At 37.4% G+C, this 22,622-nt stretch overlaps 1 protein-coding gene across 1 annotated transcript in view; it reads right to left on the bottom strand.

Moving 5' to 3' along the window:
• The window catches only part of ulk4 (unc-51 like kinase 4), a 123,752-nt gene that overhangs the window by 72,548 nt on the left and 28,582 nt on the right, over positions 1–22,622 (bottom strand). The window contains exons 18-19 of the mRNA XM_014003354.1: positions 21,619–21,702; positions 947–1,108 (exon numbers count right to left, since the gene is read on the bottom strand). Coding sequence (XP_013858808.1) covers positions 947–1,108; positions 21,619–21,702 — 246 coding nt within the window. The remainder of the gene's footprint in view (positions 1–946; positions 1,109–21,618; positions 21,703–22,622) is intronic.

Genomic DNA, 22,622 nt, shown 5'->3' with positions numbered 1-22,622 from the left:
GCTACAAATTATCTAAATAAAACAATATTTTTGAATGAAATATTATTTTAAAAAAGAAATCAGTCAGTCTAACAAATAAAACATTTGTTGTTTTAAGTTATTTTGTGCTGTGCAAAAGACAGATATTTGCTGTTTGGATTTTGATGCTAGGGCAAGGCCAAAGATCCAGAAGGCCAAACTACAGGAGCTGTCCATCTGAAGGGCATGTGTAGTCTAAAATACATTTAACCATGAAATGTTCAGTTTGAGATGTTTATGACACATGCCCATGGGTCAGCCCCTCGGCCACGTAGGTAGTTTACAAAATTTATTCAGAGCAAAAATAAATAAATAAATAAAAACTCTCGGTGGACTGAAGATTGGCATAACGTCCTGAGACGTTGCCAGCTGATAAAGGGAGAAATCATACAAAATCATAAAAGTGTTAAATGACTTAAGGAAAATGTGAGCACCAAGAGATTCAACTGGTTTTCTGCTATATTATTCACTTCCATTTATTGATCACAAATTCCCTTCAACACACTATATATCCTCATTTCAACAGGGTGGTCCTCACCACAGCTGCACCTGTTATTCTTTGTGCAAACAATCTTAATACACATGCAACACATCCAGTTTAACACGGACTATTTTTTTTAATTTGCGCAAATATTTAGTACTGATTTGCAGTCTTGATAAATCAGCTCCTAATTGCTACAATTGTTTCCAAAACCCCACTTTAAACTGGTCTGACTATCTTAGAGCTTGTTTCCAAAACCCCACTTCAAACTGGTCTGACTATCTTAGAGCTTGTTTTTGTTCCTGGTTTATATTCAAGGTTCCACATGCATGCATTTAAAGCCATTATTTCATTTGTATAACTTACTTTAGCTTTTGTGTTTTTCTTCTGTTACAGATGGTAGATGGCATGTCTAACTGTGTGAATGTTGTTAGCACATGAACTTACAGAGATGGCAGTGACTCTGACAGCCTCCACAGTGGAGTGGGTGAACAGGTACCACAGGGCAGAGCCGAACTCTGTGGTGGCCAGGTGATGGGAGAGGCCAGATGTGGTTGTAGAGATGTTCTCTACGGCTTTTGCAGCCATATGATGAACTACAGCATCATCCTGCAAGACAAATAGATCATCACTTATGCAAGTTGATGAACGACGTTAGAAGTTGAAAATGACATCTGACAAAATAAAATAGTTTTTAATAAAAGAGTTTTAAAGAAGTTTTAAAGAAAACCAAATAAACAGTTATGCTTCATAGTACACAATTTATGATTTCAGTCAGAATTTATTCTAATCAAATGAAGCGTGAGTGAGATATGAGTTTTAAAATACAGATGTGAATTTGTACACGAATCCTAGTTTAGCACATCCTTAGGTCAAGTTTTTTTTAAATAAACTGCTATAATCATGGCACATTTTTTGCCAACCCAAACTTGATTACCGGAAAAAAAAAAAGAGATGGAGCAAATAGCAGAAATTCACAAAGAACCAGAGTAATCACAAAAATAAAATTCAATTAGTTTGGGACATCATCTCAACAAAAACTGCAGAAGTGGTTGCATCAGCATGTATTAGTGTTCAAGTGTTTGTGTGTGTATGCTTTATGGATGCTGTATGGACCCACATGCCTTACACTCAGTGGGGAATAGCTGTTTCTGTCCAGACAATAGGGACAAGCTAATGAAATTTTGTGGCTGAGGAAATTAGTTTTTTTTTCTTCAGAAAATGCATTGTGGAGAAAGACAGGAAGTACAACAGAAGTGATTGCCTCTGTCAGTTTATTATTGTGTTTCACTGTGTTACATCACTAAGACACCATTCTCCCTGGATAGGAGACACAATAATATCTATTCCCAAAAAAAGTTCACCTATATTTTATGGAAAATGTTTATATTATTAGCTGTGCCATAATTACACCACAGTGATTTACCACAATGCTTGTGGCAAATATATTTCACACCAAACGCATAAAGCTCTTTGTGTAAAAAGAAACAAATAGCACAAAGAGAAAATTACATGAAAGTGATGCAACATCAAACACACAGCAGCTGATATGTAAATATTAGAAACATATATTTTTAATACTCTCATTTAACCTAAAACTGTCTCTATAGTGTAGTTTGTTCACATATCTCCTGCATCAGAAGTCAGCTTGAATTCCTGTCTACTGTAAAACATTAAGGTAAAACGTTAACACATAATGCACTTCTCTGCTGCCTGCCTACAATGTTTCAAGCTTAGAGTCAAAACTACTAACTTTGGATGTTTATAGTAGGAACTGATTTCATCCAAAACTGGTTTCAGTCTTCAATTCTCATTTCTGGATCAGCTTTTGGGCTGAAGTCACAAATTCAAGCTCCAAAATCTGGTGTTGTTATAGATTACATACTGGTTTTATTTTGACTGCTGCCTTCTGCAGGAGTCATCACAACAACACAAAATACATGATAGATTTGGTAATTATTTTACAACAAATGCCCTGACGCTACCTGGGCTAAGGGTTACAAAATCACATCACAGATCACCAAGCTACCACAGAGGAGGTGATAATCTCAGCATTTCAGCCAGAGAGACAGACTGCCAGCTGTAATGAGAGCAGTTTACTAGCTTAGTGTTAATAAACTAGTTTTGCTAAATACAATGACTGATAGTGCTGTGTTGTAATGCTACAAAAAGTAACTAAATTTGATTGGTTAATTATTTCTTTGTTGTAACAATGGTTCTTGGCAATAAATCTTATAGCGGGCGCCTGATTGGCAGCACCTGGAGATATCAGAAGTTTAAAACAAGCGTCAGTAACAGAAGCAAAATAAACTACTGGGCAGAGAAGATTTGGCAATTTTTTCATGTGCACAACCCACATACTCAACTCTACTGCTCAGCCCACAAATGCATGTTCCTTACAAATGTGGCACCATTTAAAAGAGAAATGAACAGACTTTCCAACTTTATAAGATTTATTGCCAAAAAGAATTGTTACAAAAAATAATCTACCAAGCACAAATTTCCCTACTTTTTGTTTTAAGCAGTATAAAGATAAGAACTTGTAAGCAAAGCTCTTGGAGAATGGCATCATAAGACACAATGATAAGTTTATATGAACACTTAAAACTAGTCAACTATCTGTTATTGTGAATCCCATTGTTTAAAAAAAAACTTCATTTGAAAACCAATCAACTCTCAGCCCACAGCAGTAATGGAGATGGTAGATTGGTATGGCATTGGTATTGGATGGAGATTGGTAAAAAGTTCAATCCTTACAATGATTAAGCCAACAAACTGTTATGTGAGTTGGCTCTATTGTTTCTCTAGCCCAAGCAGCCACTGTCTGTCATTTTTTCTTTCTTTCCTCACACATTTAGTGTGGTTCTAGATACAGTGTATGCATCTCCCTCGTAAAGGTCAGCTAGTGCATTACATTAAACTTTATCTTCTGTGGAGATATTCGGATGTTCACAAAGAAAAGCATAACAGTGATTTACGTTGTAATGGAAACATTCAGAAAGGTGACTGTTGTGTTGGACTATAACAGAAAACGGTACAGCCAACACAGCTTTTCAGGAAAGCAGCAAGGACCTTGAGCAGACAACAGAGAAGCTAAATTGCTTTGAGAAATGTTTCTACATTTAGTTCTATTGACCTGGCAACCACTACCAGTTATATATAAAAATATTTTAAAAATGTTGGCAGCCTGAATTTGCCATCTAGAAAAAAAACTGCTGTCTGTTAGAAAAACTAACCACACTAAATGTGTTGTCAGGAAAAAAACATTTAGTTTACAAAATACCAGCTCAATATTATTGTTTTTTTAAGTTTATCTAAGAAAATAACATTTTATTTTATAATATAGCTGAAATAACTCCTCTATACTTTCCATAACTTTCCAGGGCACGGTCCTCTCACCCTTTCTGTTCAGTCTGTACTTGTCAGACTTCAGGCACAACTCGGACCACTGCCACCTACAGACGTTCTCAGATGATACGGCCAAGCTGACAGCCATCATGGACAACCCCCACCACCCTCTGCATGAAACTACGGGGGTGGGGGGGGGGCTGAGCAGCTCCTTCAGTCAGAGACTTAAACATCCTCGCTGCAGGACGGAGCGCTTCCGTAGGTCATTCATTCCAACTGCAGTTAGACTGTATAACACATCATGATGTTAACAGTCACTTGGACAATTCACCTACACTGGCATCAGTAATATGCACCTGCATATATATTCATTTATGTACTGTACTAGTACATTTAGTACATTGTTATTTATCACGAGTAGTGTTTTTTTGTTTTTCTTTTACTCATCTTCCTTTATTCTATCTCACCCTGTACTGTTTTGAGCTGCTGTAATGTGCAAATTTCCCCACTGTGGGATCAATAAAGTTTTATCTTATCTTATAATGCTTGTCATCTTTGCTCTTAATTTGATGAATAAATTAAATTACTGTTCATAGAGGAAAAGCTTGTTTAAAAGCATAGCTATGCACTTTATCTACTAGAATTCAAAAGAAAAACAATAGTTTATTTTTCCTCACCTACCTACCAACCTATACAGATGACTGATCAACCTCCAAGTTCCTATAAACAGATTTGACCTTGTTGTTTATTCTTTTATTATTGTCACGAATCAATCATAGTCAAAATAAATTGCTCAATCTCAGGATCAACTCTGAAACACTAAAAACGTGGGGTTGGTACCTCTATGAATCTAGCATGTAGCACTGGCCAGGCCATGATCCATGGTCACTTCACTATACAGATGACATTCAACCATGAGAGAACTATAATGATAACTGACAGCTTAAATAACCAGGCTGTTTATCCAATATAGAAAATCACAGCATGTTTTCAACACCAGGGGACTACGTGAAACGACAATGAAATGGATCTTCTGGCACCCCTTTGGGAACCAGCACAGTGGTCTGTTCCAGCACTCCCCAGGCTGTGCGGGCCAACTCACTAATGAGCCCACGGGGGAGCCCCACTCTCTATGTTTAATAGAGTATAGCTTTGCCAGGCACCACACAGAGAAGATGGGAGGAGGTGGTGAAGCAGTGACTGAAAAGGATAATCATACAAGTGGTGAGAAACAAGTTGCTCAACTAAGAAACTCAAATATTAATTCAGGGGAAATACAGGAAACAGAATAAAGGGAGTTATTCTCAATGAATTACATCTCAGGACCTGATTGGTGAAGATTCAAGATCCCTGCATTTTTTAAAAATATGGCACTTTTTTTAAATAAATGCTTCGCAAAACTCGAAAGTCTTGTTTTTCTAATCAATTATAAATAGCTATGTTGGACTTTTTTCTACATTTATAGCAGAAACTCATACTGGATCCAGTGTATTTTCAATAAAACCTTGTCAACGGTCTCATCTCAGCTAGTTTATTATTTATTAACCTTTATTTAACCAAGCAAATCCCAATGAGATCACAGATCTCTTTTGCAAGGGAGGCCTGGGCCTGAAGGCAATCTATGGTGTGTTTTTTTTTTTTTTTTAGTGAGTGGGGGAAACCCATGCAAGCACAAGACCATGCAAACTCTGCACAGAAAGAGATCGAACCCAGGGCCTTCTTGCTGTGTGGCATCAGTGCTAACCACGAGCCATGGTGCTGTTAGTGAAAGGACCCGTCTATTTTGAGGAGGATTTAGATTAGAAAGTAATTTTATTGAATTAAAATTAATGTAAAGTTTGACAGTATCATGAGTTAGCTTGCAGGTGTGCGCACGAAAACATTAACAGCATTTATAAAAAAAATCTGTAAGTTAGGTGAACTGTTGGTGCTGAGTATGAATACAAAAAATACATGTATTTTTAAAATGAATACAACTGTCCAAAATAAAGCCCAGGAGCAATTTGGGGCCATCAGATATTTTTGTGTGGCCCACAACTGCAGTTCAAGTGTGGTTTTAAAAGGCTTGAAAGGCTGATGCAAATTGACATCTTTTTCAAATTTTACAGGCAATACAGTATATGTATTTTCTTAATGATTTGGTGTAAAATAAAACCAGAGAAAAATTATTTCAAAGAGTGCAATGTAAGGTACAATGCAAATTTCACTGCTAATATTGTTTAAATTGTAGAATTAAAAAAATAAAATAAAAAATACAATGTGAGTTGTTTTTTTTATTAAAATTGTCAAATTTTTGAGGCTCATGAGTACTTTCAACTTGACAATTTTGGCCCACTTATCAAAAGGTTTGGATTCCACTGGTTTTGACAGTCATAAGGCAGGAAATGGAATACGACTTCAAAAACTACGAAATACAACAGAGTTCATGCACCACAAAACATTGCAGCAAATATGTTTCTCACAAATCATTTTCCTTAAGAGAGGGAAAATAGAGCAAAATATGATGCACATCAACACTTGACTGTTTATTAAGAATAAATTATGGTGTGTAAAAACAAATATAATATACAGTTAAGATAATTAAAATAATTGTTTCCTTTCAAGTTAGTCAAGTTTAAATTTAGCAGTTACTAGAAAAAAGCAAGTAGGCTTATATTTCCTCATGTTCTAACAAGACAAAGTACCTTTTTTGGCAAATGGGTTAAACTGAATAATCTGTCTTGATCTGGAGTACAAAACAGACAAATGGTATTTACACTCTTTAAGCCTCTGGCTAAAAGCTGCTTTAAATGAGAAACTTAAAAGGCAGGAAGACAGAGAACGAGACGACCATCTCTTCATGTGTTCTTCCGGAGACTACTTTTATATCCAAACAAGTTGGAACCTGTTCTTTGAGTCTTAAAGACTTACAGCATAGACGACAAAAACTACATTGCTTTGAATGTCTGTGCTTGTCCCAGCACTGTTCATGTGTCTGATGTGGTTTCTCTCTGTAATTACTGGCCTTTAGAAGCTAGTGCACCTGGTTTTCAATGACCTCCTTTGACAAAGATGTAAAATAATTTTGTGCAGTGAACTCACTTAACATGTACATCTAACACCTCTGATAAATACTCAAAAAACACATATTAAAAGAGCTAAACAAAAATAATGTATAAATACTACTAAATGAGCAAATACAATATTTTTATTAAAGCAATGAGAGGGCATTTATATGTAACTTTATACGAGAGGACATCTATATAGATACGTGTAAACAAACAAACATGACGACAAGGACACAAGACAATAAAAACTTAGACATAGACCATGTAAACAAAACAACGCAAACATGAAAAACAAACTTGATTTGAAAAATAAGAGTCAAACAGAAAAAAAGGGAAAATGAGGAAAATTAAAAGACACCAAATCAAAAAGTCAGCATTACTTGAAGAAATGCATATCGCCCACTACATTTCATACTTTGATTTGCATTGACTCCAAAATGTAATCGCCAGCAAAAAATGAACATTAAAACACAAAAAGGGTTATACCTCAGTCAATTTTAAAAATATAGTGCTAAACTTGGTGTGAAAGTAGCAAAGTTATTTTTAACACATACTCTGAGTGTCAATAGATCCCAAACTATCACACAAGATTGGGCATAATGCCATTCACAAGGTTTCATTAAATCAACTATGACTAATATGCAAATATTATTTCAGATTGAGGACCGCAGTAGTACCATGCATTCATGTTCTGCACGTTCAAAATATATTTGTTCAATCCAGCAGACTCTCACTGGCCTTGATTCCCACACCTGATTTTAGATGATGGTGATAACAGAAGAAAAAAAACAGGAATACGGAAATGTGGGTTTATTGAAACTGACATCATCATTGCAGTATTAAACAATATTATCTTACATCAAATGTTTTCTATTTTTTGAAGCCCAATTTATAGTGACAAGAAAAATAAACCTCTGCATATTAGGATTTTTTTTAACTAAAGAAAGATTTTTTTCATTTATTTTTCTTAGTAAACATTCAATATGAACACATATACCATTTTAAAAAGTTGTCTGTCAGTCTAGAAGGACAGTAATAAATATTAGCCTAAAACAGAACTGCCAAACTTTAAATTGGACAAAAATCAAAAACCTATGCCTGCCATAAAAACGGTGAACATCACTACAAAACTAAAGGTAACAAGTCAGAAAGTGACCATTTGTGGCTGTGTGACAGAAAACTTTGAGTCACGATATCTAAAAACAACACTATAAGCTCCTGAAGACATAAATACTACATGACAAGAAAACTCAGTTCAAAAAAGCTTTGCAAATTATTGTTTTTATTTAGCCATGTATTGCTTCAACGAATACCATCATAATCATGTAAAGGTTTATGTAGAAATTTTTTTTCACAAAACTAGAATTGGACTAAATATATAGCTTGATTTGAATGCATAAACACTTTGGGGGATTTGTAAAAAAATAAGTAAAGCAAGCAACACAATCCCTCCAGCAAAGTAGCAGTTTCTGAAAAGTGAAAACTATCTTTCCAGATACCTACTTCTAGATATAAGTTGGTAATGAAAAAAAAGTTAAAAATTACTACAGTAGAAGGATAATTTCAGTACAATGACATTTGTTGCATTGAGCTCCAACCTTGGGACCTGTATATTTCAGTTCTTTATTTGAATTAGGAACAATTAAATGTCAATTTATTATAAATGCTGAAAGGCAATGCACTTCTAAAACATTTGGGGTTTAAATGGTATTGGGCTGGGGTGCATTATACATCCCAGGGTAGTTTACATTCAGACCATGTGTGTGTGCTTTTGATTGTGGATCAACATGAAGTGGTCATTCCATGTTTGAGACACAAGGGTAGGGCTCATGACTGTCTTTTAAGAGTCACCCTGTGTTCTGCTCTCTTTTGTGGAAGATAGTGATAAATCATTAATGGGCTCACACTGCTGTGTGTGTACATACACGAGTGTCCGGGTGTGTGCTTGTGTGTGTAAGGGGGATTTCTGCCTAGTGCCCTCTGGCTTCTATCACTGCAATACTGTTCACACACCATTTCTGTTGCAGGCACATGCACACATACACACAGATTATTCATCATAGGCAAGCTGAAGCATCATCTTGTTCGGGCTCATAAATAATTTCCTGCAGCTCAAGTCTGGCCTGGAAACCTGCCTTTCACTCTATGCCATCCACTCCCCCTCTCTAAGTACAACTCTCTCCCTTACCACACTCTGCCTGCCTGCCATATCATCCCCCTCTCCAGATACACTGATCCGGCTTGCTTTCTTCCTCTCTGTCACTCCCTGCCATTCCTCAGTCTCCTCTCTCCAAACCACCATGCTCTCCTTTGGCTCTGTGCCCCCGTCACTTCCTTTCCCAGTCAAACCCCTCCTGTAGTACAACAATCTGGACCCCTGTCTGCAGTACTTTACTTGGAAATCAGCAAAACTCTCAGCAGCAGCAGAAGGGGCTGGGGTGAGCCAGCGGGTCAGAAAGACGCATCAAAAACACACTGCCTGAAGCACATTTGACAGGTTCTTGGCACTGTGTCTCAGTGCTGTCATGCAATTAACAGTGTATGCCACTGGATTTGCATTTAGAGCATCCTCAAGCCAGAATTACACAAGAATTGCATCAAAAATATTACTAATACTAGTCAAAAAAATTAAATATTCCAAAACTTTAAACACAGTTTAAAACAAATTTTATTGGGTTATATAAAAAAGTCAAGGATGATTAATTTCTATACATGTCATAGGGACAGATGTTTGCTTTAAGTTTAAAGTAAACATTACACTTTGAAGACTTCAGGGTTTTTCAATACCCAGATGAAAACTACAATAGTCCAGCCTAGAACTGATACATGAACCAGTTTTTCTACTTAATTTGTGAACAAGACGTTTCATATTTAGTGATTTTGGGCCTCATGCAAGAACATGTTCGTATTCTTATCCTAAATTTCTCTTACTTTTGTTCGTACAAAGGGTTCGTACGAACATGTCACGTCAGATTCAACAAACTCTTCTATCTTCGGGAAAAGTGTATAAATGAGCTGCGTAATTTCCACCTGTTCGTATCCAGCTGCTCGTGCACGCGAGAGGAGATTAGCATAATTACCACCCCAAAAACACCATATAAGGCTATGTTTCCTACCTCAGATACAAGTGTTCATTCATGAAAAATGACAGCGAAAACTGAAAAAATAAAAACTTTTCGAGTTCAGAGATTGAAGTCCGTCTGTCAGAGATCCAGAAAAAAAAATCTGTCATTTTTAGCAGGTCAGCTGTGGAATAAAAAGAGCTGCTAAAATTATAAACAACTGTGTTAAATCATTTTCATTTATTCAGAAGCTGCAGCGCTGCGCACTGTACACCCCCCACCCCAGCGCGCTGCGCGGCGCAGGTGGTCTCAGATGCGGGTTTGAAATAAGCATTTTAAAATGTTTTCCAAATAAGTCTGGCACTTTGGAGAAAATCCTGGACTTGATCATATATCCCCTCTGGCCTGGGAACGTCTTGAGTCCCCCGGGACGAGCTGGAAGGTGTCGCTGCATGGGGAGAGGGGGTCTCTTTGCTGCTACCACCGAGACCTGATCCCGGATAAGCGGCGGAAAACGGATGAACGGACAACTTATATTGCTAGTCTAAATTATTACATTTAAAATTATAACTCTAATTCAAGCAGAATAGCCTATTGTCAACATAATTATGGAGTGTAATTTATTTTCAACTCAAAATATCTTCAAACTAACGAAATATAAAGTTATTAGGGAGGAAAACCCGTCTGGATAACAGCAGACTGACTTCACGTAAAATATCGACAGGTCTGGACCACTCGTGAATTTTGTTCGTATCTGAAAAAAATCTTAGAATACGAAAACATTGGTGAATGCCACAAATTCTCCTAAAACACTCGTACGCACAACTCAAGAACAAATCTGTGTGTACGAACGGTTCTTGCATGAGGCCCATTAAGCGGGGAAGAAAGCGATTCTGGTAACATTTAAGTGGGGGTTAAAACATGACATCCTGATAAAAAAATATATAAATAACACCAAGTTTTTTACATTCGAACTGGAGGCCAAATAAATGCCATCCAGAGGAATAGAAAGGCTGTAAAACTTAAACCTAAAATGCTCATGTCCAAAAACCTCAACCTGTCTTGTCTGAGTTCAGACAAGGTTTTTATATCTCTAAGACATGTTTGTAATCTAACTGATAAGATTTATCAGGTTTATGGATAAACAGAATAGAGTATCATCAGCACAAGATGTGTAGAGTTCCACGTTTTATGATGTATGATGTTGGTATCAATACCAATTTTTAGATCAATCTGTACACCCCTAATTTAAATAATGTAAAAGTCATAAAAATTTAAATTCAACATGACCATTCAAACTGCGGTCGCTTTGAAAAACATGGGATATGTACCCAATTTAGTACCATATATGACTTGGGTGGAATTTGAAATCAATCTATTTTGATGCACTGAGACTGTCACAAAAAAAAATTCAACACAAATTGCAGAGAGGCAACTAAATTGGATTTGGTTGTTTTGCTTTTGCAGTGTGAAAATAGTTGATTTATTAATTAAGGTGAGTAACAGCAGGAAATATGAGCACAAAACACAAGATCATAACTTAATTTTGATTCAGTCTCTAAACAGTTTAGTCCATTTGAAGATTGTTATCAGTTCCATAAAATTTCACATCATATAACTTCAGGTTGTGTTTTGCCAAATAAATGTATTTTTTATTAGATAAACAGAGTGCTGCAGCACTAGAACAAAGGCTCTGGAAATCAGTTCTAGTGAATAACAACTTCCTAAGTTTTGGATAATTTAACAACCTTATTTATATGTTTAATTGTGTTGTAATTTCTTCCCGATTTAAGATGATCCATACATAAAACTATACTGTAAGAAAAAAAAACTAGATTAAAAACTAGTCTTCAGATATCCATCTCTTATTCTCTTCTGCTGTCAATCAAATGTTCAGCAGTGTATGATTGTGTTTGACAGCTTGGCAGCTCACATCTGTACCTCAGTCAGATCAACAAGGACTAAATATATCCAAAATCCATCATCCATAAACTAACTGTCTTTGAAGAGATTCATAGGAAACAGGAGGCCACACTAACTGATACAACTCGAGACACAGTTTTCAATAAATATTACACTAAGGAATCCGCACAAATCTTAACCACAACTCTAAGGGGTCCCTAAAGAAGTAATAAGAACTGTGAGCTCCCCTACAAAATTATAAGCATTTAGAACAGGAGTTTGAAATAGCAGTGTTAAAAATCACCCACAGCAGATTGTACTTCATGCTACAGTGGCAGAGAAGCACTAACCATAGATAAAACAGATGTCTAAGTAACTTAAGCTTTGGCATACAGTTTGTTTCAAGTAAATTGAAAAGATATGAATTTGTAAATTTATGTGTCATACGTACAAACATTTATAGTGCATAAAAGTAATGTGAGGGATTGAATTTAAAATGAAAAAGTACTTGATTTTTCAGACACTGTTTACTGCTGCTCAGTGCTGTTCCCACAATCTGCAATGTGCAAATATAATGGAAATTGTTAAATATTGGCAAGAAATGATTGTTCTCTGAAAGTACCATGCATTGGAGCATGAGACTGCACAAAACCTGGAATGTACATCTATCACTTTAAATCAAACCCATCATACCTACTGCCAATTCTAAACCATCATTCAGGAATCTGCATGACTCTGAACCACATGGATAAAAAAACAACTTACAGCAGAAAAACAGATGCTACAATAATGTGGGAGAATAGGAGAACTGCACGCAACATTTCCCACAGCTAACTGGTAATTTCAAAACCTGAACGTCCTTGTTGTGGGACAATAGTGCTGCAAAATGTCACACACCCTATGCTTATCTTCTAGATTCTTACTAAAACACGTGTGCAATGTTAGTGTAGTCATGTGATTGTTTTAGGCTTTAATTTGGACAGGGACTTAGTGATGGGAAAAAGAACTAACATGCAATCTAGGGTCGTTCCTTTAACCAAAATCTAATTTTTCACAATATTCTCACTCTGTTACACACTTCATGCAGCACAGCACATGTGTGATTAGCAAAACTTTAATGTGAAACAAGAGGGAAGGATACCCATGTACACTTTACTAAGCATGGTACAATCATTCCAGTTAAGTTGTTTGCATTATTTTAATTAGCAATTTGAGCCAAATTTGTTCTGCAAATTTTTGTATGAATGCAGGGAGGGTGCATTTTAGGAACTTTATTAGATGACCTTAAACATTGCAAAATGGCATGTTTAGCAAGTTAGACACTCGTTCAATCCAGCCTGAGTTAGTGAATAATTATATTCACAAAATTCACAAAAAGGATGATGAAAAAAAAAGTTTGTCCAGCTCTATAATTTACAACATGGCTCTGAAATCTTTGCAGATCCCTGGGAAATTATTTTCTTGCAAATTTGTGTTTCAAAGTGCATTTCTTATGCCCTTACTGACTTTGACAAAAAAATAAAATAAAATAAAATAAAATCCATTTCTAGAAACAGTTGAAGACTTGAGTTGTAATCAAAACTATTTAAATACAATTTCATCATTTTTTCCTCACACAAAATTAAATATATTAATTAGTACTGCATTTCTTCATCATTTTCGTCCGGCTCTTAAACACACACCAGGGAGGCTGAAGCTCTTTGTCCAAGTTGTAGTTGAGTATCACATTAAGATTAGTAATTTAAATGGTAAATGAACTGTACTTATAGCACTTTTCTGTTTACACTATAATCTCTGTCCTCATTTGCCCATCCACACTCAGATTCACACAGCACTCTACTTTGTACAAAGCAAACCCTGACAATTCATTACACTAATCGGTGCTTTAATCACATTCATACACTGATGGGACACACATTAAGTGGGGGTTTCAGTGTCTTGCTCAGGGACAGTTTTTACATGTGACTGAATAGCTTGGGAATTGAACCGCCAGCTCTACATTGGAGGACCACTCCCCTAACCACTCAGCCACAGCCCCCCATTTAACATTAAATGTCCAATTTAACAACCTCTGTTGGTTAGAAAGAAGGAAAAGGAGAGGAATGGGAGGAAGAAAATCCTGTTGTAAAGTTTGAGTTATATAACTTATCATGGGGGTGTTTCAGTTAAAAAAATAAGAAATAAAAAAAATAAATTGAATAAAAAGACTTTAACACGCAGTTGTTCGTTGTTTGTAAAAAAAAGAGTTATAAAGTGCCTGTAAGTCTATTCACCCTAAGGATGTTTTACTTTTTTATTCATTTAAATCAGATGTGGTCAAAATAAATGAACCTTTTTGACTAAAAAAATTCTTCAATGAAAAGCGAAAAATTCTTCAAAGTAGTGCCTGTTAAATCAAAATATGTCATGTAAAATTGGTTATTTCATAAATATTCACCCTATTTACAGTGACTGTCCTAATTCAACTCATAGAAAATAATATTGATAAGTAAAAGTTAGAAGATGATACAAAAAGATTTTCAAGGCTCTAAACATTACCAAAAGTTTTGTTCAATGAATCATTAAAATTCAGAAGGAACATGGGACATGTTAAAATACACCAGGAGCAGGAGTCCTCACAAGCTGAGTAACTGTGCAAGGAGAATAGTGAGAGACCACCAACACACCTGTGGGCACTCTGAAGGAGATGCAAGCTGCAGCACTGTGTACACAACAACTTCTGCCTGGGATCTTCACCAGTCTAAGCTTTATGGATGAGCGGTAAACAGAAAGCTACTGATGAGAAAGCCAATGATGATTTAAAACATCCTTAAATCTTGTCTAGGGCTTGCCAAACAGCATATGGAAAACACTGTGTTAAAGTACTTTTCAGCAGCTGGCTCTGGGAGGCTTATAAAGATAGAGGGTAAAATGCTGAAAAATATAGGGAATTCCCAGAGGACAATTGATGCTGTCTGAAAAAGAACTGTTGTATGCGTAGTCTCTCCCATCTCACCTGCTGAAGACTGTAGCTCCTTCAGAGTGCTCAAAGGTGTCTTGGTGGTCTCATTCACTATTCTCCTTCTTGCACAATTACTCAGTTTGTGAGGATGGTTTGTTCCTGGTAGATTTACACATGTTCCATTTTCCTTCCATTTGTTGATGATAGATTTAACAGAATAGATGGGGATGTTTAGTTTTTTTTTTTACTATCCATCCCCTGTCTTGAACTTTTTAATAGCATCTGAGTAGACTTAGGAATGCCACTTTAAAGGAGATGAATATTTATGCTATCGCTTATTTTACATTACATGTTTTGATTTAATTGGCATTACTTGCGATTTTGGTTTTACTTCATCATTTAAGAGTTTTTATATACGTTTTTTGTCAAAAAGGACAATTCATATTGACCATGACTAATTCATATAACCATCCAACATCCAAGAATGTGAATACTTTTTATAAGCACTGTATGCCTAATGGTCTTTTTTTCTAGGAAACTTAAATAAATATATATAATTTTACAGTGGTGCCCAAGTTTGTGTTACATTTTTGTTGTCCTGATGCATCTCAGTAATCCAGGTAAAAAAATCAAAAAGAAAAAAATTGTATAGGTCTTCTGGACGGGTTCTTCTCTAATAAAACGTTTCGTCTCTCCTCCAAGAGACTTCTTCAGTCTGAGAGTTTCAGGCAAAATTCAGGCTTTTAAGCACTGCCTCCATGTGACTGATACTCACATCACATGGCTATCGTTGACACCTAATTAACACTTATTGTTAACAGGGGGTGGAGTGATACTGGCAATAGCAGCGCTGTAGGAGGGGGACAACTGAAAACGGAGGCCTCCACCTCTGTTTAATGATGGACGGTCTTTCTTCACAAAAATGGCTTCTTTTACTCCTCTCTCAAACCAACGTTCCTCTCTATCAAGAATGAGAACATCCTCATCTCTGAAAGAGTGACCGCTGGCCTGTAAATGAGTGAAAACTGCAGAGTTCTGGCCATTAGATGTAGCTCGTCTGTGTTGGGACATTCTTTTGAACAGTGGCTGCTTTGTTTCCCCGATGTATAACTGGTCGCAGTCCTCCTGGCACTTAACAGCATATACAACATTGCTCTGTTTGTGCCGGGGCACCGGATCTTTGGGGTGAACCAGCCTTTGCCGTAATGTGTTTTGGGGTTTGAAAGCAACTGGGACATCATGTTTAGAAAATAAACGTCTCAGTTTCTCCGAAACACCCGCAACATACGGAATAACCACTGGTTTGGGTCTGGGTTTGGGGTCTTCATTTTCACCTGAAGGTTGCATGGAATCCTGTCTGTGTTTCCTGTCTGCTTTCAGGAAAGCCCAGTCAGGATAACCACACTGCTCCAGGGCCTGTCGTGTGTGTGATTTCTCTTTCTRCCTGGCTCCTGGGTTTGTAGGGACACTGTCTGCTCTGTCAGGACTCTGTACCACAGACTGAAGAAGTCTCTTGGAGGAGAGACGAAACGTTTCATTAGAGAAGAACCCGTCCAGAAGACCTATACAATTTTTTCTTTTTTTTTTTTTTTACATTTTTTTGTTGGTCTATAAAACTATAAGTTACAGTAGATTATCACCTTTTTGTTAACAGTGGGATTCATAATGCCAACAGACAGACTGACTGGATAACAAGAGGGAGAAAAACACACATCATAAAGGGAGGATGATGAGGAGTAAGACATGGAAAGAGAGGCAGATTCGGCCTGAGGATGAGTTTCTGGTCCCTACGGCCATATGTGAGAAGTGTGAGAGTTTCCATCAGCATACTCTCACAGTTCAATAATGATAAATAAGTCAGCTCTCCCTCTCCTCCCTTCAACCACTCTTGTTGCCATTGGTGCGCACACACACACACACACACACACACACACACACACACCCCTCTGCTTTTCATTTACCTACCAAGATCACTCTTAGTAGTAATGAATGAAAAGTATGTGGGCTAAAAGCCTTAAGTTACAGATGATCATCATGTGTAGAAATTTCATCTTAGAGTACCAATTATTTTTGTCATCTTGTTCATGTGTTTTTAGCTTCACCAACAACTGAACACTTATTCTCATTCAGCTTTAATGGACCACCATACAAGAATATTATGAGATCAAGCATTAACCTGAGAATATCTCATGTGCAATCATAACACTGCAATGTACTCAGTCTGAAGCAAACAGAAATAAGACAAATATAGAGAAGATTAGAAAATATTTTACATTTTATACTGACAGTAATTCAAGAAGTAAACACTGGCAACATGGGTACTAGTGCTATATTGGTCAGGACATCCAAAAAAATTACTAACCTTAACATCTCAATAATCACCTGCCTCCCAAAATTCCTAAAATGCCTTAAAAAGCACACCCAAATTAAATCAAATGCTCTTCTTGAACCATTTGGAGTAAATTACAGTTTAAAACCTGAAAAATACCTTAAAACTCTTTTTTTTCACATCCTCGTTTCTTCATCACATAGTGGCCACCAAAGAAGTAAATGGTGTCATGTCAATAAAAAAATGTTTTCCTTTGTAATCCCTGATACTATTTGTTGTTGACCCACAAACCCAACACACTGACTTAAAGGGCTACACATCTGTGATGTCAGAACAAGAATCAGAGCTAAGTGGCTTGTTCTTCAGTCAATCAAATGATGCAGCTTGTGGGCAGGTCATATGGACCTTCATTGACATTATTGGCCGTAAAAAAGCCACAGAACAACCCAGTTGGACAAAACCTTTGTCAATCAAAACAGGAGAACCTACTGAATCAGTTTCACACCCTCCTATGTAAATTAAAACATGCCAGATGTATATAACGCCCATCGACCTGGAGCTGGATCAGGGAGTAAGAGGTTAAACATAATTGAAAGTCTTAAGCTAAATGCGGAAACAATATATATATTGTGTAAGTTAAAATAACTTACACTGGTAAAACATTTTTTTTCTTTTAGAGCCAAGGGATTGATTGGGTATGATTTTACAATGAATAAAATTATAAAATAATAGAATATTATAGAATAATGTAAGATTGGGTGCCGCAAATCAAAATTAGCCGGTCAGGAGGGGCTGAATAGCCTTGAGAAGCTACCCGCCTAGGAGAAAGGAAACTCTGACTTGGATGGCAAGTTGACACATACTTTTAAATTGAATGGACAAGGGGCTGGTACCTCTGGCCTGTCTGGTAGGGAATCAGGCTGTACAGTGACTGAAACAACCTTAACTCTGGCCTCGAGACCTGATGCTAATGTGTTGGGCTCTGGACAACCAGAGGGGTTTTTTACAGGGAGTACCCAGTGCAAGTGTAGCTCCTTGACTGCACCCCATCGGGGAACAGTCACTGATTGAGAAAAGGGTCCTAGTCTTTGTGGTTTTAGGGATGATGGAATTCATACAGACCAACTTGCATTCATGTAAAGATGCCAGTACACTACTGTGTACCTGCAGTAGAACGATACATACAGGCATAGCCTTCATCCAGGAACTTTAGATAGTAAAGTCTATGGTACGAGGCATGAAGCAGCCACAGACCCAGAGCAACAGTAGCCCTGACAAGAGGCGAGATACACTGCACTGTCAAACATATTAGAAGAGGATGCTGTAGCAGTGTATTTGAACATTCAGTTAAATGACGAATCCAAACCAATCATTACAGCCTATGCTTATCTGCCATTTTATTTACAGCAACTACCTCCATCACAAGAGTTTATGGCAATAGTTGATTATGTTAAAGATAAAGGCCTCCCAGTACTCATGTGGACATGTCTCCCAATCATTTCTACTGTTTTACAGATGATCCCTTCTAAAGGGGTCATTATGTGCAAGGGTGATGATTTTGCATAGTGTGAGAGAGTAGATACCTACCAGGTGGTTTTGCAACTGTATCTTTAGATGATATATTTGCAATCCAAAAGTTTGTGGCATCTTTCAAAGACCTTTAGTGTACGTACATTGAAGGAATGTTTTTTTACTAACAGATATTCAAGCTGTTATTAGAGCTCTCCAAGCTCCACATTACATGTCATTACTGGCTTGGGAGTGTGCCAAAGCCGTCAACCAACTGGGGAGCGATAACAGCGTTACTGTTAAATGGGTACCAGGACATACTAGCAAAAAGTGTAACAAGAGAGCTGACTACCTTGCAAAAGCTGGCAGTCAGGCTGACTTCAAAAGGACCAGAGCCTGTTGTAGGTATCTCAATAACAGTCTGTAGGACTAACCTACAGGCCTGGATTAGATGTCAACACCCAATCTGCTGGATGGAGCTGACAGATAGTGCTGGGTATCGTGGCCAATTCCCTAAAGTGGTTTTATTTCAATTCACAAGGCTCTGAATCAATTAATCACAATATGATTCATTTCGATTCAATCTCTTAAATAATGAAAATGGTTCAACTGTGTTGCAAAATACAAATTTACTTTATTTTTTTCTCTTCACTATAAACAACAAGCTTTAAGGGGAAAATTGTAAATTGGACAGTTTAACTTTGAACTGCAAACAAAACTGTCTTAAAGGGGCAATATCATGTAAAATCAACTTTTTTGAGTTTTATATCATGTTATACTGTTATACTCTCAAAAAAACCATGCCAAAAGCCTTGCTTTTACTAATTCATGCATTTTTGAGAAATCCTGCAGTGTTTTTAGGAAGCCATGCTGAGGAGCAAAATGACAGGTGGGGACCAGAAATGCCTTTTGGGGCCAGTAACGCCTCCGGGCTGTGTCTCCAAGCCGAGCTTCCTCATCACGGAGCACACCTCCCCACCTCCCACCCGACACACCCCACCCATGACTGGCCCTTTAAATCTCAAATGTGTTTACATCAGAAAGACAGAAAGAAGTGAAAGTACCTAAAAAACATTACATCACCGTACATTTCATTAAAGCATTGTTTCTTAAAGTATAAAAATAATAATAGTGGTTTAAAAAATTATTTTGCTAGAATGTCATTTTTCACACATTTATACATGCCAGAAATAACATTTTTAGTCAGATGTTTACATTTCATAGTTTGGTTCGAGCACCTGAACGAGCCCTTGAGGCCTTTGTTTTCCACTACTGAGTATGGGTGTATTTTTTTTTCAAACTAAAACTGTCATAGGGTGTATTCAGACCAGGAAAGGCTGATGATCATTGCTCCCACTGGGCAAAAAAGGACGGGAGCGGGACTGAGCACAGACCCACAGGCCCTACTGACAGACTGTAGACAAGCACAGGAGCTGAATAACGGCCCAAATCTTAGGTTTGGGAAAGCTTTCATCGCCATGACAAGGAAATTTTTAAGTACACTGGTTGGAGTTCTAATAGGACACAATCTGCTCAACCACCACAAAATGGTGATGGGACTTCATGACAACGTCTGTGCAATGCCTGTGGCCTTGAATTAGAAACCTTTTTGTACTACTTAGGCCACTGCCTGACAGTCAATGGAAAATAATTCTTAAACTCCTTTATAGATCCCAAGAAGCTTAGAGCACAGAGTGTTTCAAACCTTGTGCCCTTTAATCGGAGAGACACAAAGGTTTGACTAACCTTCACTGTCCTTTTGGGGAGAGCAATGGGCCTGCTTACAAGGTCCCTGCCTCATGAGTAACAATAACCGAGATCAGTGTTGTAAATATTCTAAAGATTGAGTGAATTCAACATTGAAAAAATGTGACTGGTAGCCAAACCTTGCTGTGGTAAAAGGGAAAAAAAAGACCAACTAAACAGAGGCATCAATGAAAGTTCTGATAGATGCACATACTGGAAAATAAATTTATTCTTACTTTGTCAATTTTATGTCATTTGTCATTTTACATGGTTCATTTCAGGCCTGCAAAACATCCAAATGGTTGTCCAAAAAGGAACCATAAAGCAAAAACACCAAGGAATGAAGGATTTTGGGTAACGTATTATACCAATTGTCCCTGTGTGTGACTTACTCACACACAGGGACAATTTAGAGTTGCCAAATAACCTAACATGCTAGTTTTGTATTGTGGGAGGAAACTTGGAGTTTCCAGAGAAAACCCACACTTGCTCAGGGAAAATATACAAACTCCACAGATACAAAGGTATTCGATCCTGCAACCTTTTCCTCTACTAAATGAGCCACAGTGCTGCTCCTTTACCATTTTCTATTTATGCATTTATGTTTCTTCAAGTTAAATTTCCTCATTCAGTGAATTATGTTTAAAATTATATTTACTGGGGAACCAAAACCACAACTTTGCCCACCCTAAATAAATATTGAAAATGCAGTTGCTTCAATTGCTTTATTGCTCAAGGGAGTTCAAGTTTTTTATGATTCCCTATTCACTGGAGATATGTGTAAATTTGAGTTAGTGTGGAACCAAATAAAGTTTTATCTTATCTTGTGACAAACTAATGCAAAGAATGAAGTTGAATTAAAGTGTAAAAGCAAAAAAAAGGGAAGATTTGTTTTTCTGTTTGTGTTTGCTGCATCTACCGTGTGTCTGGAGGGTCCTAATTGCTGCTGAGGTCAGACTGCTGAGCAGTAAAGGGTTGTGTTTGATGCAGGTAAGTGTGTGTGCATGAATGTGTGTGACTGCTCTGCATGCCCTTGACTTGCAGCTGGCAAAACACGCTTTAGGCCGCCACAGCTGCCTCATCATTACTGTTCACAGGGATCCCCTGCCATACACACTCGCGCACACACACACACACACACACAGAAACGCACACTCACACAATGTGAGACTTAGTCACAGCTACACAGGCACAGACACAAACAGGCACACGCAGACATACACAGAGACACTCACCCCTTCCCGCAGGCTCCTCATTAAGCCAGTGTAGGCGGCAGCGGGAACGAACCATAGTCCCTCTGGGGAGTCTCTCTTCTCCTCCTGATAGAGAGGCATGGAAAGACAGGGAGGAAGGGTGAGAGGGGAGGGCATGCAGTTGGGGGGGTGGGGCAGTGGAGGAGTAGAGTGGAAATGAGAGAAAGGCAGACAAATAAAGTGAAGGAGATGCAAGTAGAGAAGAGTGAGGAAAAGGGCAAGAAGGGGCCAAGTCAGAGAGGGGAGCAGGAGAAGTCAAGACATCTTGATTACATGGTTCATCATCCCTGTGAGCTACATGCTCCACACCCATCTCAATAACATCCACCAGATCTTTTTTTGTTTGTTTGTTTTGTTAGTCAAAATGTGTTTTTACAACTTTATTTTTTATCCATTTTTGTACATCACACTAAAAAAACATTTACGCATTAACAGAGAAAGTAAAAAAAAAAAGTATTGTGTTGTAAGTGTCAAGTAACAAAATGCAAATATTTGGTTACCTTACTAAAGTAGACACTTTGGTTATCTATAGGGGCATCAATTTTCTTACTTTTGGGAGATCGGCCGATCCTTAGATAGGATCGGTGGAGAAGATCGGCAGAAAAGATCAGCTTTTCTACTTCCACAAAGATCTGAAAATCAGACATTATCCACTGTTGCTCTGCTGTGAGCACTAATATCCAGTTAAAACAAGTTTGTATTCAAGGGTATTTTTCAAAGTATTTCGGTAAAATAACGTTTTGAACATTGGAGTTGTATTGTGACTTTACATCTGACAGTGTCAGCTATTTAATCAATCGGAACTGGCAGGTGAGACTTTTTAAAGATCAGAGATAAGCATAAAAATGGAATTGGTGCACCCCTAGTTATTTATACTTTACTATTATAATTACAGTGGTTTGCAAAAGTATTCATACCCCTTGAACTTTTCCATATTTTGTCACATTACAACCACAAACATAAATATATTTCACTGGAATTTAATG

This window comes from Austrofundulus limnaeus, unplaced genomic scaffold, assembly GCF_001266775.1.
Source record: "Austrofundulus limnaeus strain Quisiro unplaced genomic scaffold, Austrofundulus_limnaeus-1.0 Scaffold18, whole genome shotgun sequence".
NCBI classification, from domain to species: Eukaryota; Metazoa; Chordata; class Actinopteri; order Cyprinodontiformes; family Rivulidae; genus Austrofundulus; species Austrofundulus limnaeus.
This window is presented reverse-complemented; position numbering and strand designations above follow the sequence as displayed.